The 20,808-nt window shown below is 38.5% G+C and overlaps 5 protein-coding genes across 6 annotated transcripts; all 5 read right to left on the reverse strand.

Annotated features, from left to right (window-relative positions):
• Window positions 1–1,065: 1,065 nt before the first annotated feature.
• LOC113125354 (uncharacterized) lies at window positions 1,066–3,079 on the reverse strand. Its single transcript, XM_026298741.1, has 5 exons — window positions 2,996–3,079; window positions 2,167–2,871; window positions 1,957–2,082; window positions 1,844–1,875; window positions 1,066–1,736 (listed from the first exon to the last, which is right to left on the reverse strand). The coding sequence occupies exons 1-5, from the start codon at window positions 3,048–3,050 to the stop codon at window positions 1,620–1,622; spliced, it is 1,035 nt and encodes a 344-aa protein (XP_026154526.1). The 5' UTR covers window positions 3,051–3,079; the 3' UTR covers window positions 1,066–1,619.
• Window positions 3,080–5,683: 2,604 nt separating this feature from the next.
• LOC113125353 (uncharacterized) lies at window positions 5,684–7,318 on the reverse strand. Of its 2 annotated transcripts, none has more exons than XM_026298739.1 (5): window positions 7,197–7,318; window positions 6,393–7,097; window positions 6,149–6,265; window positions 6,028–6,038; window positions 5,684–5,915 (listed from the first exon to the last, which is right to left on the reverse strand). In XM_026298739.1, exons 1-5 carry the CDS (start codon window positions 7,246–7,248, stop codon window positions 5,796–5,798), a joined length of 1,005 nt encoding a protein of 334 aa, XP_026154524.1. In that variant the 5' UTR covers window positions 7,249–7,318; the 3' UTR covers window positions 5,684–5,795. The 2 variants fall into 2 exon arrangements, with proteins under 2 accessions (XP_026154524.1, XP_026154523.1); XM_026298738.1 differs by having other exon boundaries at window positions 6,028–6,071.
• Window positions 7,319–8,648: 1,330 nt separating this feature from the next.
• On the reverse strand, window positions 8,649–10,116 carry LOC113137501 (uncharacterized). Its single transcript, XM_026319218.1, has 5 exons — window positions 10,054–10,116; window positions 9,218–9,922; window positions 9,007–9,132; window positions 8,881–8,924; window positions 8,649–8,768 (listed from the first exon to the last, which is right to left on the reverse strand). The coding sequence occupies exons 1-5, from the start codon at window positions 10,109–10,111 to the stop codon at window positions 8,649–8,651; spliced, it is 1,053 nt and encodes a 350-aa protein (XP_026175003.1). The 5' UTR covers window positions 10,112–10,116.
• Window positions 10,117–13,189: 3,073 nt separating this feature from the next.
• Window positions 13,190–14,935, reverse strand: LOC113137509 (immunoglobulin kappa light chain-like). Its single transcript, XM_026319229.1, has 5 exons — window positions 14,845–14,935; window positions 14,006–14,713; window positions 13,789–13,911; window positions 13,634–13,677; window positions 13,190–13,529 (listed from the first exon to the last, which is right to left on the reverse strand). The coding sequence occupies exons 1-5, from the start codon at window positions 14,897–14,899 to the stop codon at window positions 13,410–13,412; spliced, it is 1,050 nt and encodes a 349-aa protein (XP_026175014.1). The 5' UTR covers window positions 14,900–14,935; the 3' UTR covers window positions 13,190–13,409.
• A 2,871-nt stretch (window positions 14,936–17,806) lies between these two features.
• Window positions 17,807–19,546, reverse strand: LOC113137496 (uncharacterized). The gene is made up of 5 exons (XM_026319204.1): window positions 19,381–19,546; window positions 18,530–19,234; window positions 18,314–18,433; window positions 18,188–18,231; window positions 17,807–18,084 (listed from the first exon to the last, which is right to left on the reverse strand). Exons 1-5 carry the CDS (start codon window positions 19,529–19,531, stop codon window positions 17,965–17,967), a joined length of 1,140 nt encoding a protein of 379 aa, XP_026174989.1. The 5' UTR covers window positions 19,532–19,546; the 3' UTR covers window positions 17,807–17,964.
• Between the last annotated feature and the right edge of the window lie 1,262 nt (window positions 19,547–20,808).

The following is a 20,808-nucleotide window of genomic DNA, read 5'->3' on the forward strand; positions in this document are numbered from 1 at the left end:
GGCAGTACTCTAAGCAGGGATACCCAGACTTCCTTTTCCCTGGACACAACGACAGACCAGTACACCGACCGCGTTACTGCTATCGATGCCCCGATCCGTCTGTCAATCTCAAGCTCCGTCCTTCCCTCACTCGTGAACAAGATCCCAAGATACTTAAACTCCTCCACCTGCGGCAGGATCTCTCCCCTGGCCTGGAGATGGCAAGCAACCTTTTTCCGGTTGAGTTACCATTAATTCTTAAGCTAAACTATTAATTGAACCACTCAGTCTGCTCTCAATAGCCTAACTTCAATATTCAGAGATTTTACTCTGACATTTTAGACTTGATGTGTCTGCTTTAGAGATAAACTCAAGAGTTGTAGGTCTGACTATATTCTGTACATTCTGTTATGAATAGGCTGCCAATACACTAATCACTTTTTAAATTGTCATTTTCTACTAGGCTACTTGAAAGATATTTGCTCATCCAACCTCACTAACCCATTTCCTTCACTTCATACTGCACCTCTTGACTTGTTGACTCATATTGTTCTAAACAAGTCAACGGGTGTTCTGTTGATTTGTGCTACCTATCAAGACGTGTGTAGTGGAAATTTCTTTAAGTTTGAGAGTTGCTAATTCTCAGAAACAACCACAAGTGTGATGAATCATCTCAGGTTTAATCACGGGTGCCCGGAGAGAAGTCTGCAGAATTCTCTGACTTTGTGTTACAGAATCAGGTTTATATATCTTTGTAAAAAGGGGTGAACTAATCTTGAACAGACCCAACATGTTTGTTCAGGTGTCCTCTAGTGTCCTCTATCTTCAGGCCTCTACCAGCACTAAACAAATTGTTGGCAGTTATTTACAAGCCTCTAAAACCCTAAAACACCACACCAATAAAACACTCAACCTCATACTATGCATGTTTTAGCTCAATATTTAAATGACCCATTGTGACCACCTGTTCCATGGTGTATAAATCTCCCACATGTGCTATTTATCAGTTCTGTGCATGCCCAGATCCCCAGTGTCCTGTAGTATGTCAAGTAAATGGTGTCACTGTAGATTTGTGGATGTTTTATTGATCATTACAGTATGTTTGAGTCCACATAGACACATCTACTTTTACTATTCATACATGGTAGTTTGATGACATTTGTGATATATACACACGTCATCAACATCAGAGCATTACATAATAACATTGCATTGCTGTAGATGCATATTATCATTATTATACAGTAAAGAGTGAAGAACAATGAAGACTGAATCATTTATATTGTGAAGTATACTGGAACAGTTACCTGTGGGGCAGCATTGATAAATTTGGACATTTAGCTTTTATGTTTTGCTTCATTATTTATTCATCTCTGCTAAAGACAATGCAAAGATCAGTACTATTGAAAGAATAATAAGAAAACCTGCAACCACATCCTGGCTCAAACTACCCAAGACAAGACAATGGGGGCTCAGACTGGCTAAAGTAAAGCTTTTAGGGAGCCCGTCTCTTGTTTCTGATGAAAACATAATATAAAAGTGTATTTAAATTTACACCTAAACTTAGTTTACACCTCAAAGGAGAAAAAAGGGCACATTTTCCTGCCATAGTACAAATGAATGACCAACTTCCAAATCTATTACTTTACACTGGAATACACACATTCATTCTGAGTTTGATTCCTCTCTCTTCGTGATCCTTTGGGCTTGGTTGCCATTAAAGCAGCATAGTGGAGGTTGTCATCATCTTGGTAACACTGGGAACAAAATTTAAAACAACATTGTAATGGTGCACCTGCTGGAAACTAACAATGGTGCTATAAACATGTTCTAGTCCTAATACAGTTACTTAAAATCAACTGACCTGTGATTTTGCTGAAAATCTTGCCTGAGGCTCTGGTCACGAAACAGAAGAAAATGTGTTTAATTTAAAGCCATATTTTCTAAGTAAGAACTGTACGATACATCACTTCTTACCTGTAGACTGGCAACTGAGTCTTTTGTTCAGCTTATACAATGAAACAGCTGATAAAACACTGAAGATGGTGGTGAATACCAAAGATCCACTCAGTAAATACACCAAGAAAAGAGAATCCACTCCACCTGCAAATTCAGAGGTCAGCAGTTTTCAGCCAGTCTTGTGATTCATCTGTCATCAGGACAGCCTCTTCGAGATAAGTTACTTACCCTCAAAGTCCAGTCTGGTCCCATTTCCAAACAGTACATGTCCACATGAGGCAACAGCACAGTAGTAGGTCCCAGCATCAGACACATTCAGGCTGTTCATTGGCAGGTTGTAGACACAGGAGTGAGTTTGTGTCTCAGGTTTCCTCTCACACTGATCATTGCTGCCTCCATGGATGTAAATGAGTCCTGGATGAGCTTGTCCAGAGTGTTTGAACCAGTAAACCCTGTGTTCTCCATCACAGGTCCCAGTGTGTACTGTACAGTCCAGAGTCACAGAGCCTCCTGGCTGGATGCTCTCAGATGCTGATTGATGCACCTGAGCTGGGATGTTCAAACCTGAGCCCTGCACACTGACAACAGTGCCCTCCGCAAATTCAAATATAATTGTATAACTACTGGCACAGAAATAAGTAGCTGAGTCTGAAATATCCACATCTGAAATTTTCAAGTGATTTTTTCTATTGTCAGCATCAAGTTTGAAGCGTGGATTGTTCCTGAATTCACCATAAAAAGTCCCATTTTTGTCGTATTTGTATAATGTAGATATGAGCCTTGGTTTTTGTCCAAGTGTCTGTTTATACCAATAAGACATTGCAGCATCTCCTTCATGGAAACATCGCAAAATTACTTCTTCACCAACATTAGCCCACACAAAACTGCTCTCTTGGCGAACAGATGAGGACGATTTCAGTTCGGTCTTCTGAGCTTAAGTACAATAAGAGACGCAGCAATCATACAGTGGTTTTCATATCGTAGAAAGTGCTTTATCTGATAAAGGTATAAAAGTGAGTTCAAGCAAATTCACATGAAATGACAAAAAATACCTTACCTATATTCCCCAACAGGAGGCATGTGAGATAGAAAACAAACATAGGAGATGTCATTGTGATCAAATTGCTCTGCTGAATGAGCAGTTTCTCAATACTCCCTCCACTCTTAAGAGACAGGACTATATGAAACATGGTCACATGTTTACTGCCATCTACAGTGTCAGTTTGGTCTTTGAATAGACTCATACCTGGGAGATATATGAAGAACATAACAGCTTCTTACTTTGGCTTTAAATGATTTGTCTGAAAAATGAATGAGCTATGTTTTATAAAGACAGTTTATTCATTAGCAACAAATTACACAGGAGTCAGTTTGTAGCCAACATTTATGGACTTGAGCATTTGCTAGCTACATTTCAGACAGATAAAGTGCAGCCTTACTTGTGGTTTTTAAGCCGTTTTATCCATATGTGGCAGTAGATCTGAATGTGCCTCTCCTCCTACACTCAAGTCTAAATTCACAAGACTCTAATATGTGCCACTGGAAAGAGACAAATTTTGACAGTAGCTCAAAACGCAATCATGCACGTTATTTTCAGCTTTATATATGTTCATCTATTATACTGAATTCTGTTTTGGACATTCTTGTTTTATTCTGCTTATGCATTTATCTCGACTGTACTGGAAAGACAACCAGTCATACTTTCAAAACACCACTAACTTAATCACCTGCTTCAGGATGTCTGGGCGTTCAGTGAAATAGATGCTCAGCTCAACTTGTCCTGTCAGTTTGTGGTGCACTAATAAACTAACAACCAGTTTATCCAGTAGTCTTTATTTTTGCCGTTAATGATACAGTCAAGGATGTTGGAAGGTGTTTGTATGGGTGGGAATTTAATCATCCCATCATACTCAACAACTCTGTAGCATTCATGCTTAGGTTTTTGTTTTTGCCAACATTTCTGTTACGCATTAAATTGTTAGTGCCCCATAGCTAGAGACTTCTGGGTTGTGTTGATCTTTCTGCTCTGCTGTTAGCTGGGTCATGTCTTGCTTAAAAGAGAGACACTTTTATGTTTCAGTTGGCTCTTATAAATATGTTGAAATGCAAATCTTTTAAGGGGTCCCACAAGGGTCAATTTTAGGGTCATTGCATTTTAATTGATATGCTTCCGCTTTATTTAATTAAGAATCATGATATATCTTATCATTCATATGCTGATGACATGCAATTATAAGTCTCTTTGTGCTCGGATGATTTAAGGACCATAAGCAACTTAGTAAAGTGTATCAATTATGAAAAGAGTTGATGAATTTTCTCCTTCTTAATGAAAGTAAGACAGAAATACTAGTTGTAGGACCTCGAAACAGAATATATTCAAGTTAATTCACTGTCTCTTTAAGTGCAGTAAGCCATTCAGGGAACTTGGTGTCTTTTTTGATGCTAACCTCAGCTTTGAAAACATATCAATCTTTTAATCAGGATAGCTTTTAATCACTTAAAACAAAGGTTAAGTCTGTCATGTCACAGTTTGATTCTTGTTCAACTTTCCTTTGTCTGGGGAGTTTATATGTTTCCCCATGTCTATGCGGGATTCCTCTTAGTTGTGCTTCCTCCCATAGTCCTAACGTGCAAGTTACGTGGATTGATGACTCTAAATTACCAGTAGGTGTGAATGTGATTGTGAATGCTTGCCTACATGTCATCCCTGTGTCTCACCCACTGTCTGTTTGCATTAGGTCCATCCTCTTGCAACCCTTTAGAGGATTAAGCAGTGTAGATGATAGATGACTGGTGATAAAACTCAAATGCAGATCCCACCTACACAAAGCATATGGTGCAGATAGATGTAAAATGTCACTTCTACTTGTCCCTTTGTATTTTAAAGTCATCAGTGTAGAATCATTCTAGAGGATATTTAATATATTCAGTTGTTGTCTTCAGATGTAGGCACCTGCCAACTGCAATACTGAAATCAGTATTTGATGTTTCTAGAAGACAAATCTGATTTTCACTGAAACAATAACAGTGAAAACCATTTAAGCCTCATGTTTTTAGGTCAGCTTTCCTGTGTTGTTTTACTTTGACACCTCAGCAGCTGAGTGTCAGCACCTACTCTGTCACAGGAGTTTAGAAGGTCAGCCTCATTCTCAGCTACATGTTGGTCATGTATGAGTTTCGGCTGGATTGAAAACATATTGTTTCACACTCAAAGTGCTCCAAAGTCAGTTTACTTGATGTTCATTTGAGAGTTTTTTTAAAAATTATTTATTTATTTATTTTTACTCCCTTTGCTATTCTGTGCATGCAAGATAGCTCTGTCTTAGAAGTGCAATAGCTTGTGTTGTATGTCGGCCGGAGGCGGGAGAGGATGAAACGTCTTGCAATGCGTAGGTGGTTATAGAAGGTAGGCAGTGTTATCAACAACAATGTTGAGGGCTAATCCCCCCTAAGGATGAAATCCTAGAATTCCCCCTGCATTATATTCACTTAGAATAACACATTCTGTTGATGACATGGTTTAAAAGCAGTCTGACAAAATGTCCAAGACAATCTTCATCCTAAAACACAAGTGAGATACAGTTTTTATATGATTCCTACATACTAAAAATAATCTTATGATTTTAAATACATGATTTATTAGAAAGAAACAAAAGTAACATTATGAGAATATCCTGCTTCAGACCACATATACGAAAAGAGGACTATGATATAGATAATTAATCATATTGACAAATCATGGAGATCTTTTCAAACATTTATTCAAGTCATTTCAATTTACTTTGAACCTTAAAAGAGACAGACTACAAAAGTCATGGCTTACTCAGAAACACATTAGAGATGGAACATGTCTGGTTCTACTGTTTTATGCTGTAGTAAACACACTGACTCCATGTTGGATCCATCTGTCTGCTTGAGCTGTTGGTCAGGTCAGTGCTTGAAGCAGCATAGTAGAGGTTTTTTGTATGTTGGTAACCCTGGTAACAAAATAGATGTCAATATATAATTATCTTATTCTTGACAGAAACTGTAACTTTGCATCAAACTGTAGCTGTGCAGATAAATTCAACACATATTTAAAACCGTTACCTTTGCATTTGCTGTGGAGGGAACTGGACATCTTAGTTGAAATTCTGATTGAGAAAGACAGTTTTTTAATTCAAATGACATTTTCAGTGAACACAAGCTGACTGATATGAAAAGGTTTTACCTGGAGAGTAGGAGCTGTTTCTTTTATTCATCATGCACATGGAGACAGAGAGTAAAACACCCAGGATGGTGCTGAATGCTGCAGCTGCATGCCAGAAATACACCATGTCGACCACACCTGTTGGCAACCAGACATCAGAAACAGAGCTTTCAGTAAGTTCAGTAATGATATGAGAGGAGACACAGGGAGAAACAGTCAGTATTTTCACGTGTGACAACTTTAATTTCCAATTTATTTACTGTACCTTCAATGTCCAACTTGGTCCCGTTCCCAAACAGTATGTGTCCACATGAGGCAACAGCACAGTAGTAGGTCCCAGCATCAGACACATTCAGGCTGTTCATCGGCAGGTTGTAGACACAGGAGTGAGTTTGTGTCTCAGGTTTCCTCTCACACTGATCATTGCTGCCTCCATGGGTGTAAATGAGTCCTGGATGAGCTTGTCCAGAGTGTTTGAACCAGTAAACCCTGTGTTCTCCATCACAGGTCCCAGTGTGTACTGTACAGTCCAGAGTCACAGAGCCTCCTGGCTGGATGCTCTCAGATGCTGACTGATGCACCTGAGCTGGGATGTTCAAACCTGAGCCCTGCACGCTGACATTAATGGTTTCTGAAATTTCTAATGTGTATAAGTAGCAACTTATACAGTAGTAAGTAGCTGAGTCTGAAGTGCGCAAATCTGCTATCGTCAGGTGATTTTTCTGATTTCCAGTATCCAAAGTGAAACGTGGATTGTTCTTGAATTCACCATAGAAAGTGCCGATCTTCTCATACACGTAGAAGGTAGAAATAAGCCTGGGTTTCTGTCCCAAATTTTGTTTAAACCAGTAAAACCTTGCAGCAACATCACCTTCATAGAAACATTGCAACGTCAAGCTCTCACCAGTTTTAGGTGATACAAAAGGACTCTCCTGTTGCAAAGATGAGATTTTCACAGCAGCTGTCTGAACTAAGGGTAAAAGAGAGACAAAACAAAATCTGATTTAATTTTTTGTAATAATGTTCAGCCTAATCCGTACATCCAAAAAAAAAAAAAAGTCAAACTAACCCATTTTCCCGAAGAACAACCATATCAGACAGAAAAAGAATGGAGATGGCATCGTGGTCTAATTCCCCTGCCGAATGAGAAGAATGTTGATTTTTGTTCCACTCTTCTGTCAGAACTGAAACTTGATTGGCCAACCTGATGTGACTCTGTTCTCTATGGCCTAGTTACGAAACGTCACATGTTTACCTTCTCCCATAGTGTCGAGTTTGTTTTTTCAGAAACGGCTCAAACGGAAATAAACGTATGATAAACATGTACTATCCTGTACAGCATAATTGGGTAGACAAAATGTACTTGTGCTCTTCATTTGGAAATGGAATAATACTCTTTATGTTGTGCGAAATATCTAACAGGGAGTCCAAATTATTTTTGCTATCTTAATATACTCGAGACACTACATACAATTTGTTAATACAGTTGATTTCATGAACAGATATATAGATGTAGTTTAAGTCCTCTGTCAGTGTCTGCACTACATGTGATCACCTGCTTTTTACTGAGCTGCGATCTAGTCCTGCATAAACTGTTTATGACCCTGAGTTCTGCACATGAAGCACAAATGAACCACAAGCTGTTGCTCAACATTTCCAGATGTGTGTTGTCTTGGTAAAAGGTGCCCTCCAGAGTGTTTCTGTGCATGACGTTCTGTTTATAGTCACCATTACTCGCCAAAGGATACAGTGTGCGCCCTTGAGGCCTACTGAACATGTTGAGTATGTTTCCTTCCTTAAAACATTCGCAAAGTCAGTTTACTTGATTATTTGTAACTGTGCAGCATTTATATTTGTCTTACAAGCTTCTGATCTTTCTTGCAGTTTTTGGTGCATTGTTGTGTTTCTTTAAGCATTTCTACAGCTAAATGTGAGAGAATTGGTAATAAGTGGCACTTTTGCTGTTTACGTCATCTAAACACAAAAGGGGCTGATGGTTCAAACCATTGCTCCATGATGGGCCTTGCGGTACAAAACTCCTACACACATACACGATAGGCTTTTAGGCTGTGTCGTTCTATAGCGGAAGAAGTAACGCCTGATTATGTGTCTCTGCTTTGCAGCAAAGTGATCTAAAACCTCCTGTGTAGAAGTTGTTCAGTTTTCACTAATTACAAGCAACTAAACATTACTGAACCTCACATATGTTGTTGCAAACTACAAGGAATCTACTTCTAAATTTATAAGAAATTAAGTTTTACACTTTCGTCAGTGACAATTGGATGCATTGCTGAAAAGACACATATAATAAGACACACAAGTTGAGCCTGGTGCTTAGATCCCATCCTCTCACACAACCCAGGGCAGGAAATAGAAATAAGAGTAGTTACACGCAAACCAGTTTTGTCATTGTTTTATTTTCTGTTTTTGTATTCAGGAGGAAAAAAAATCTAATTAAATGATTGATAAACATTATATACACCATGCACAAATACTGTGTATCATTTAAATCAGTCCATTTCTACTGCTTTACACTGGAGTACACACATTCACTCCTGCTGTTGTTCCTCTGTCTTCTTGGTCTGTTGGGCAGGTTAACACTTAAAGCAGCATAATGGACATTCTCCTTGTCTTGATAATCCTGATAAAAAAAATACATACACACACACACTCAATATTAAATTGAATATATCTATATACATAAAATATTAATTGAATTAATGTAATCAATTAATTATTAAGTTAGCATGTACCTGTGGATTTGTTGTGTAGGGAGCTGACGATCTTCCATGAGATCCTAGTTTTGAAACACAGGAAATAGTCTTATTTAAAAGTTACAGGGAATGGAAGCCATTAGATACAAGAAAAGTACTGCTCACCTGTACATTGGCAGTTTCTTTTGCTGATCTTATACACAGATAGAGCCAGTAAAACAACCAGGATGGTGGTGATTGTCAAAGCTCCACTCAAGAAATACACAAGATATTTGGGAGAGTTCTCCTTATCTGTAGAGTTAAACTTAATGTTGATGGAACATTTGACTAAGGAGTTATTATAATTATTTCCCTGCTAGAATTTTATTGTACTTGCCTGCTGGGTCTTTCTTGGTCCTGTTCCCAAACAGCATGTTTGCACATGAGACAACAGCACAGTAGTAGGTCCCAGCATCAGACACATTCAGGCTGTTCATTGGCAGGTTGTAGACACAGGAGTGAGTTTGTGTCTCAGGTTTCCTCTCACACTGATCATTGCTGCCTCTGTGGGTGTAAATGAGTCCTGGATGAGCTTGTCCAGAGTGTTTGAACCAGTAAACCCTGTGTTCTCCATCACAGGTCCCAGTGTGTACTGTACAGTTCAGAGTCACAGAGCCTCCTGGCTGGATGCTCTCAGATGCTGACTGATGCACCTGAGCTGGGATGTTCGAACCTGAGCCCTGCACGCTGACAACAGTGCCCTCCGCAAATTCAAAAGCATATGTATGACTTCTTGCGCAATAGTATGTAGCTGAGTCTGAAATTTGCAAATCAGAAATTGTCAAATGATTTGTGCCTTTTTCAGCATCCAGTGTGAAGCGTGGATTGTTCTTAAATTCATCATAAAAAGTGCCACTTCTGTCATATATGTAAAGGACAGAGATGAGCCTTGGTTTCTCTTGCAGTGTTTGTTTATACCAGTAAAGCCATCCTGAAACATCAGCTACATAAAAGCAGTATAAAGTCAACGTGCCCCCAGCTTTAACTGATAAAAAACCGCTCTCTTGACGAATGGGTGAGTGTTTCAGATGTTTTGTTTGAGCTGAAGTGAAATAGGAGACAAAGAAAATTCAGATTTAACTATGAGAGAATTCACCATAATACATACATGAAAAAATGTAAGAAATATTTGTATGAGGGGTAGACCAAGATAGAGCCATAAAAACAACTCACCTATTTTCCCCAAGAACAAACATGTCAGGTAGAAGACAAACTTTGCAGATGTCATCATGTTCAAATAGCAGGGCTGAATGAAGGAATATTTCCCCTCTTCAGAGACAGGGCTACATTTGATTGGCCAACCTGAAGTGACACTGTCTGACCTATATAGGAAGCATGATCACATGATCACTGCAACCAACAGTATCATGTTTGGTTTTTTTTTTTTTGTTTTTTTGTTGGTTTTTTTTTGAGAAAATTCACATGGTGAGATATATGTAGGACCTATAGGAAGGATTTAATGTAACTGAAAAATAAATGATCTGTATATTATGAGTTAAACAGCAGTACCAGTGTGCAACTGGAGTCCATCCAAGCCCAACATTCAGCAGTTAGACGTTATCATTTTTTGGAACAAATAATAAAAATACGAGAACTTAATACTGTATATACCAGTGCATCAAATTAGAATATCATCAAAAAAGTTGATTTATTTCAGTAATTCAATTCAAAAAGTGAAATTCATATATAGATTCTTTACACACAGACTGATATATTAACTTACAGGTAATGAAAACCCAAAAATCAGTATGTCAGAAATTGTGAATATTATGAAAAAGTTCAATATTGGAGACTCATGGTGTCACACTCTAATCAACTAATTAACTCCAAACACCTACAGAGGTTTCCTGAGCCTTTAAATGGTCTCAGTGTGGTTCAGTAGGCCCCACTATCGTGGGGAAGACTCCTGACTTGGCAGTTGTCCAGAAGACGATCACTGACACAAGGAGGGTAAGACGCGAAAGGGACACCAGACCCAATAACACAGAAGAGCTGAAGGCTGCTATCAGAGCAACCTGGGCCTCCATAACACCTCAGCAGAGCCACAGACTGATCACCTCCATGCCACACTGCATTACTGCAGTAATTCATGCAAAAGGAGCCTTGACCAAGTATTGAGTTCTGTACATGTTTTACTACTGTACATGTTCCACTCTACTTTTCTTTAGTCCAACATTTCTGTGTTAAAAATCCTTTTTTTTAGTCTTAAGTAATATTCAAATTTTCTGAGATACTAAATTTTGGGTTTTAATTAGCTGTAAGTTATAACAATCAAAATGAAAAGAAACAAACACTTGACATATATCAGTCTGTTTGTCTTCTTCTTCTCCTTTCAGCTGCTCCCTTCAGGGGTCACCACAGCGAATCATCTGCCTCCATTTAACCCTATCCTCTGTATCCTCCTCACACACACCAACTATCCTCATGTCCTCCTTCACTACATCCAAGAACCTCCTCTTTGGTCTTCCTCTAGGCCTAAGAGGAGGTTCTTGGGTGTAGTGAAGGAGGACATGAGGATGTAATGCATCTGTATATGAGTTTCACTTTTTGAACTGAATTACTGAAATAAATCAACTTTTTGATGATATTCTAAATTATTTAGATGCACCTGTATACTATGATACAGAGAAACCTTTAGTGGATAGCCAACACATTTTACACCAAAAACATTTTTTTATAATATACACAGTAAAATCACCATGCACACAGTGGAATAAGTTTTTAAACTATGTAACTGTATGTAACCAATGAATCCTTAATATACTGTATCGTCTGCTTTAAGATGTTTAAAAGGATATGACTTAACACAGAATGTCATTTTTAATTGGCCCTTATTTAAACCTAAAACTTTTCTGTCACTATTCTGTTACGGTGTGGTGGTAAGAAAGGATGAAGACGCGCAGGACCCACGTGCAGGACACCATTCTTTATTTAGGGTCAAAAACAGGTTTGGGTACCACTGAGAGCTCTCCCAGCATAGGCTACGCCACTACGCATAGAAACAGGTGTCTAAACAAAACTTACCGGCTTCGCCACTCGGCATCTAATGAAACTAACCATGTTAATCCACCAACAAAGGAAAACAGTACATATATATAGATATATATATATATATATATATATATACTTGAAACAAAAACCTAATCAAACACAGGTGAAAACTATCTAACTGATGAACATAAAGCTACCTATGGCTATAACCTATAACCGGAAACCAAAGACCAAAATAAAAGTCCATACACCAGATGTCACAGAAAACAAATCCTAACATATTCTCTCATGAGTATATTTTGACTGGTAGTCAAACAGTTTAAGTAACTTTAGGCTCATCTTTGTGAGAGTGTAAACACTTGGCTAAAACCCTAAGAATGAACAACAAAAATTACAAGTTCACAGGCACATAACAGCAAACACAGGCACACTAAAGCCTTCTAGAGTTATGTGTATCTGACCTTTTGATACTATATACTGTAGATGCTTAAATTTATGCTTATGTAATTGTTTAGGTCAAGAGTATGATCACGTTTGTGTCTGCATATACAGTATATGCTGACTGAGCACACAGACAAGGGAACAGTGAAAAGAGAATTCTGCTTTCTTTGTACAGATCTGGATAGTTAAAGTTACATAGGTAAAGTGCACTGCTTGTTTTATCAACACACAATGTAATTTTTTTTTTGTAGTTGTTCCTATAAATAAATATGACATCAATATTGACTGAGGCCAGCTGCAACACTTGTCACATAAACATATAGGATACAGAAAGGCTTTGTTTCATCCACACTGTAACACTATGAAATAGTCTTTGATAAGCCAGTTATCTGGATTGCTGTGCCCTTTCTTACTGTAGACGTTGTCTAACATCATCGGTCGGATCATCAAGTTTGCACGTGAATAGCATTTATGTCCTGTGCACTTTTGTTTACGACTACTTAGTTCCCACTTCCCTGCTCATCAGGGTAGGTGAAGTTAAGCACATGCTTTTCTTCTACAAACAAGACCAGTGTTAGAGTTAGCTAGGGACTGAACACACATCCACACATCATGTTGTCTCACGATCAAGATGAAAATATTATCTTTGTTAACAGTAATGACAAAAAATGGATATACGATAAATGTTTAAACGTTGCTAAGAATAAACTCTTGGCATACTTGATCCCCGAAATTCGTATGAAATCATTGAAGCTGACATGAATATACTGATTTGACAGCAGAGGATCTTTTCTAATGCGCTAAAAGTGATTTTTGACACATTACTTTGTTTTCATCCAAATAAAGTATGACTGTGGTGACATAGTACTTGAAGAAACACAGGCAAAAGGGAGGCATCATGTTCACATTATATAGAGAGATCTAATTACACAACAGTTTGATCATACATGAGTCTCAATATTTGACAAAGATTGATTAGAAATTGTTGTTATGCAAATAAACTGTGGTAAAGGAAAAGGTTATGTTAACTGTGTGTCTGTGGCCAGATGTGAATACAACAAAATCTGACTTTATTTAAAAAGCAGAAATGTCAATGTCTACTGCTTTACACTGGAGTACACACATTCACTCCTGCTGTTGTTCCTCTGTCTTCTTGGTCTGTTGGGCAGGTTAACACTTAAAGCAGCATAATGGACGTTTTCTGTGTTTTGATAATCCTGGTTAAAAAAAAAAAAAAGGTGTAAGTGGATTAGGCTATCCATCCTGCCACCCCAAAAAAGTGTTTTAATGGTAATTAATAGATAATGAAGATATCATTCACCTCTAGGTTAGTTGAGAGGGGAGCTGATGATCTTGCTTTAGAAGCTGCTTGTGAAACACAAAAAACAGCCGTTTATAAAAAAATATATATTTGTAGTGAACATGTAGGTCATTTAGGGAATGGAAGCCATTAGATACAAGAAAAGTACTGCTCACCTGTACATTGGACGTTGTTTCTTTTGCTGATCTTATACACAGATAGAGCCAGTAAAACAACTAGGATGGTGGTGATTGTCAAAGCTCCACTCAAGAAATACACAAGATAGTTGTTCGATTTATCTGTAGAGAACAGCTTGCAGCTTTTATTACTGTCTTTATCCAAAGTTTGCTTGGAAAATAACCCTATTGATCGAAACAACACAAGTTTACTCACGCTCAATGTTCAGCCTGGTCCCGTTCCCAAACAGTACACGTCCACATGAGACAACAGCACAGTAGTAGGTCCCAGCATCAGACAGATTCAGGCTGTTCATCGGCAGGTTGTAGACACAGGAGTGAGTTTGTGTCTCAGGTTTCCTCTCACACTGATCATTGCTGCCTCTGTGGGTGTAAATGAGTCCTGGATGAGCTTTTCCAGAGTGTTTGAACCAGTAAACCCTGTGTTCTCCATCACAGGTCCCAGTGTGTACTGTACAGTTCAGAGTCACAGAGCCTCCTGGCTGGATGCTCTCAGATGCTGACTGATGCACCTGAGCTGGGATGTTCAAACCTGAGCCCTGCACACTGACAACAGTGCCCTCTGCAAAAGTCATCACATATGTGTAGCTCCTTGCACAGTAGTAAGTAGCTGAGTCTGAAATCTCCAAATCAGAAATTGTCAAATGATTTTTCCCATTTCCAGTATCCAGTGTGAAGCGTGGAATGTTTTGGAATTTATCATAAAATGTGATTTTTGTATCATACACATAGAAGGAACAGATGGGTTTTGGCTTCTGACCTAGAGCTTGTTTATACCAGAAAAACCACGCTGAATCCCCACCATTATAAAAACACTGTAAAGTCAACCTGTCTCCAACATTAACTAATTCAAAACGTCTCATTTGTTGAACAGATGTGGCTGGCTTTAGAGTGGTCTTCTGAGCTGAAATAAAATGAAGATAAAAGCAAATGAAGAAATAATTCAACCTCATATAAGCGATCGTAATTATTAAGTAAAAGATTATTAGAAGCATTTTCATGAAGAGTTGCCTTAAACTAAATTATCAAACTCACCCATTTTTCCCAAGAACAAGCAAGTCAGATAGAAGACAAAGTTTAGAGATGTCATCGTGTTCGAATTCTTGTATTAAATGAGAACAATCTTAATACTTTCTCCACTCTTCAGAGACAAGACCCTCTTTGATTGGCCAACCAGATATGACTTTGTACTCTATGTCCTACTTAGGAAGCATCACATGTTCACTTCCACCCATACTGTCAAGTTACTTGTTAAGAAGATTCACAGGTGAGAAACATCTACAACAATAAAGGTCCTTCATCTTGGCAGTTTATTTTAAATCATGGAAAATAAATTATATGCATACACAGCATATAAACACCAGTAAAAACACACACTGTTGTCTAAGTATGTGCTCAATATTTGGTAATGGACTGACCATCATTGTGTGGAATAGAGACAGCAACTTGTATTTTTGAAAACTTACCAAAATTTGTCAAACACGCAAGAAATCCAATAGGGAAAAGTTCATTTGTCTCATTGGTATTAAACTCTATGTGGAAACAGATGTCGCGTTGATGAGAGCTTTGAGAACCACACATAATATTACCTGAAACTCTCCTGTACTTGGACAGTGGGAGAATCCAAACAAAATCTGAACCCAAAACTTAAAAAATCTGCATAAATACCTGTGATGTTAGTGTAAGTGGAGAATATATGGTGTTGTGCAGTAAAGATGAACCCTGCCTTCAGTAATTAACTTTAAAAGACCTGCCTAAAAGCTTAGATCTTATTTTTATTAACTTCCAATAATTTCAATATTTAGGGGTCTGCTTGTATCTGCTTGTAATCTGTGTGTTCTGTCCCATGCAGCTGGTGATTGTCTATTTTTTGATGTTTTAGAGGTACAGTATTTAGCTCAAGTTGCATTCATGTGGGAGTTCAACCTCCTCTATATCCTGCCGACAACCACAATAACTGTTAAGCTGTCAAAGATACAGTGTGTGACGTACTGTGCAGTACATCATGAATTTGTCATACAGAGCAAGGCACCTGTCCTGCTGGTGCTACTGGAATACTCATGATTTCTTAACCAGGATGAAGTTAACATGCCTTGCCTCCCTGCCCTTCCCACTGCTGATTACCTGGATCGGGTGTGTTCAGCCAATCAGAAACTGGATGTGCAGGGATAGTTGGAAAACCAGCATGACAGGTGCCATTGAGGTTACCCCTGATATAGAGTATCTGCCAATCTGCTGACCCTAACCCAAACTAAAAATATTTTCTATGGCTCTTATGACAGTTGCACAGCATTGGTTTGTGTTTGCTTTTAATAACGAAGTAGGCTAACTACAATATGTCTTAAATAGTTTACTTCCACTAAGTGCAGCTTTGGTTTTTCTTTGCTTTTAGCAAAAATATTCAAAGTAAACAAACTACAATATGTCTTAAATAGGTTACTTCCACTTAGTGCAGCTTTGTAACAGTAAAACTACAAATGAGTAATGTAATCACAGTCTCACTTCAGAGTGGTGTAACAGCTTAACTTCACCATTCACAGTAGCAACAAATACAAATCAAACCCTGCCCAGTGCAGCATTATAGGAAAACTTCTGTAGTCCTGATTTTTTAGGTGTCCTATCAAACTGGTGCTATTGATCGTAGCTCTGTTACTACAACCTCACTAAATGCTCACATTATAACTGAATACTGGATGGTTTTATTTTCTAATTTAAAATATTTGCACTCAGACATTTTAGCTGTAAATTATTGTCTCCATTTTAAACACCTGTGTGACACCTAATGTAAAACCCAGGATCAGGTTTCAGTTCATGCTCATTAGTCCGATACCAGTCAGGGACCCGAGGTGTTTTTTATCTATCTAATCTTTGAGATTGTAATGACTGTAAGAAACTGTTTGCTAGCTTTGGTGCTAGTGCTGCAGTTCAGGGGTAGACTCTGTGTTTCTGTATACTGGGATGGTAACTTTGATCTGGTGTTAAAGTGGTTTTGTGTTTCCTGTCCTCGTTAGCACAGATTGTCTGTATGTATTACAGTGGATATTGCTCTGGTTTTATAAAGCTTTAGAAATGTATTCTGTCTTTGTGCACTCACTTTAGTCTCATGATTGCTCACTTTTAGATTTGGCCCTACATGTCTGTTACATAACCAACAACACTGATAACAGTGACAAGGGAGAAGAAGAATCTCCAGATGCATGTACTACATGGAGACTGACATAAAGTTAAATAAATAGTGTTAAATCAGTGGCAGCTACACCACAGAGCTGAACGTTAATCAGTGGGAGGAGGAAGTTTTAAAGTCCTAACAATAGCTATGCTGATGTATTATTGTATTGAAGTCTTCCAATACATATAAAATGTACTTAAAGTACATTAAACATCTTAAACCATAAAGGTAAACTCCCCTTAATTCAGAAATGGAATTTAAGTATTATATTTGTTTGGGGGGAGGCACAGTGTTTTAGTGGTTAGCACTGTTGCCTCACAGCAAGAAGGTTCCTGGTTCGAAACCCATCAGGGGCCTTTCTGTGTGGAGTTTGCATGTTCTCCCTGTGCTTGTGTGGGTTTTCTCCAGGTACTCTGGTTTCCTCCCACAGTCCAAAAACATGTATGTCAGGTTGATTGGTGACTCTAAATTGCCCATAGGAGTGAGTGTGAGTGTGTGAGGTTGTTTGTCTCTATGTGGCCCTGTGATGGACTGGAGACCTGTCCAGGGTGTACCCCTGCCTTTCACCCAAAGAGAACTGGGATGGGCTCCAGCTGATCCCCGTGACCCTGGTTAAGGAATAATCGGGTATAGATAATGGATGGATGGATATTCATGTGGGAAAGAGCATTTTATATGCTGTTGGGTAATTATGTCTGCATTGCATCCTGAGGGCTGCAGCCATACTGTAGACTGAACACTCTTTTGCACACACATGTACTTTGCAAGTTGTTTATATTTGGTTTATTTCCATTTTTATGCACACAAAATGAACATAAGCCACTTGAATGAAAACCACAGAAGATAAAATACAGAAGACAAGTCCTTTATGGACTTGGCCTTGGAGAGGGTTAAAAATGTTCACATTTCTGAAATATAGAGACGTTTTATCTACTTATGACTTAAAGGAAAGACTAAGACAATATCATCTCACAACATGGCATGTTCTACTGCCTTACACTGGTGTACACACATTCACTGTTGGTGTTGTTCTTCTGTCTTCTTGATGTGTTGGGCAGGTTAACACTTAAAGCAGCATAATGGAGGTTGTCTGCATCTTGGTAACCCTGGTAACAACATATATATGTATATATATATATATATATATATGAGTAGATTACAATATGGTTCTTAATTAATACAAGTTAAACAAAAGAGAAAGAGACTCACCTCTGAATTTTTTGTGCTGGTAGCTGTAAATCTTGCTTGAGGCTCTGCTTGTGAAACAGAAAAACTTTTACTAAAAAAACTAATTCAATGAAAACAAGCTGTAAGATACAAAACAGTACCACTTACCGTCAGTTTTGCAGCTGTTTGCCTTGTTTTTCTTGTATACCATGCAAGCCAGTAAAAGAGTGAGGATGCTGGTGAATGTCACAGCTCCACTCAAAAAATGCACCAACATGGTAGCCTCATCTGCAAATTCAGTCAATGGGAGAATGTATGAATTAGAATTTGTTAAGGAAGTGTGTGTTCATCCAGTGATGTAGCCTCTTCTAGAAAATTACCTACCTTCAACGTTCAGCCTGGTCCCGTTCCCAAACAGTACGCTTCCACATGAGGCAACAGCACAGTAGTAGGTCCCAGCATCAGACACATTCAGGCTGTTCATTGGCAGGTTGTAGACACAGGAGTGAGTTTGTGTCTCAGGTTTCCTCTCACACTGATCATTGCTGCCTCCATGGGTGTAAATGAGTCCTGGATGAGCTTGTCCAGAGTGTTTGAACCAGTAAACCCTGTGTTCTCCATCACAGGTCCCAGTGTGTACTGTACAGCCCAGAGTCACAGAGCCTCCTGGCTGGATGCTCTCAGATGCTGACTGATGCACCTGAGCTGGGATGTTCAAACCTGAGCCCTGCACGCTGACAACAGTGCCCTCCACAAATTCAAACATAAATGAAATGCCACTGGCACAATAATAAGTACCTGAGTCAGAATTTTGCAGATTTTTTATATTCAAGTGATTTTTACCAAGTTCAGTATGTAATGTGAAGCGTTCATTGTCCTTGAATTCATTGTAAAAAGTGCCATTTTCATCATATTTATAGGTAATAGAAATAAGCTGTATCTTCTGTTCCAGTGTTTGCTTAAACCAGTAATACCGTGCAGTTTCACTGTCGTAGAAACATTTTAAAGTCAAGTTGTCTCCAATAGTAGCTGATATAAAGCCACCCATCTCATGACCACTCGTAGGTTTTTTCAAATCATTCATATTAGCTGAAGTGAAATGGGAGACAAGCAAATATGTTAATTCATTTTATGGGACTTAATTGATATTGTAATCAAAAAAACTAAAAGGCGAGTACTTATATTCAGAATGCATATATATTAAAACAAACTGCCTTTATAAGACCACAACTCACCCATTTTCCCCAGGAACAGACTTGTCAGATAGAAAACAAACTTTAAAGGTGTCGTCATGTTGAAATTGCCGTGTGGAATGAAAAGAACCTCAATACATTCTCCACTCTTCAGACCAGACTGTGTTTGATTGGCCAACCAGACAACATTCATCACATGATGCCTGCCACCTACAGTATCAGTTTGTTCTTTGAAAAGAAGAAGAGAGGTGTCTGAAGCACTTAAAGGCTCCCCACTCTTATTACTTCTACAATAACTCAAAAATGGATGCCTTATGTACAGAAAAGACAGTTAGGTCAGCCTTTGGGAATCGAGTGATTGTCACTATGTTGAGCAGACCACATGCACGCATGATGTTTTAGTAATAATTTGCCAACTAATTGCAAATTGCAACCATGTTGTATTGATCTATATACCAGTGCAACATGATTGCAATTTGGAGGACAACGTACGCGTCCTTTATTTCAGTTTATTCGGATCATAAAATAATTTCTTGGAATTTGAGTAGTTTATTTATAGTCGAGATCAAGTGTGAAAACTCATTTAGATGGCTTGTTTCCTAAATAAACAAATTTTCTGAAATTTTCCGGTCAGTTTTCTAATGCCACGTCAATATAGTGTGATGGTGAACAAAAAGATTTTGAACATCAAAGCTCTGGAAAATCACGTTTGGAATCTGAAGTGCACATCCACGGAGCACGTAATCTTAAGGAGTTACATGAGAGGCCGCATTCAGATCCACTTGAACCACGTGTAACAAATGCAGCCCTCCCACTGATTGGAAGGGGGACAGTTGTGAATGGCTCAAGGATGGTGCAAAAACAGAGGGTAGAAAAAACATATTTGGTAAAAATGGTAATTACTTATTTTGCTTCAATGCTATGCAACCTCATCCAGAAAGCCACTGCTTTGACCACACACATATATGATAGTGAAAAACTGAAGTTATGTGGTACTGTCTTTTTCACCAGTAGTGTGACAGTTATAAAATTCTGTCTAATCTTAAGTATTGTTAACCTTTACTCAATTGTTTTGTGTTTGATAAACCTTTAAACACATCAATCTGGTGCTTCAACTAGACTTCCTGGATTGTATTTTCTTGTCTCACCAGTATCTTAAACATCACACCCCACCAACGCAGCCCCCTGATGCAGGGCTGTTTTCGGTCTGAGTGTCCGCTCAGAGTGCAGGCATCTCTACATCCTGCTGAAAACCACAAAGGTTGCTGCAGTGAGAGACACACAGCAAAATGTCTGCAATATAAGCTCAGCGGGCCTCAGTGTAATGGCTGCTTCATCAGTGAGTGCCTGGGTGTGTTCACACCAGGCCCACACCTGAAGTCATGTGGACGAATTTACCATAATATTTTCTAAAGAACAGTTATTGTTAAATTTTATTTGATATTATTATTGCAACAAGATGCCTGATCC

The sequence above is a fragment of the Mastacembelus armatus genome, chromosome 18 (genome assembly GCF_900324485.2).
Source record: "Mastacembelus armatus chromosome 18, fMasArm1.2, whole genome shotgun sequence".
Classification (NCBI taxonomy): domain Eukaryota; kingdom Metazoa; phylum Chordata; class Actinopteri; order Synbranchiformes; family Mastacembelidae; genus Mastacembelus; species Mastacembelus armatus.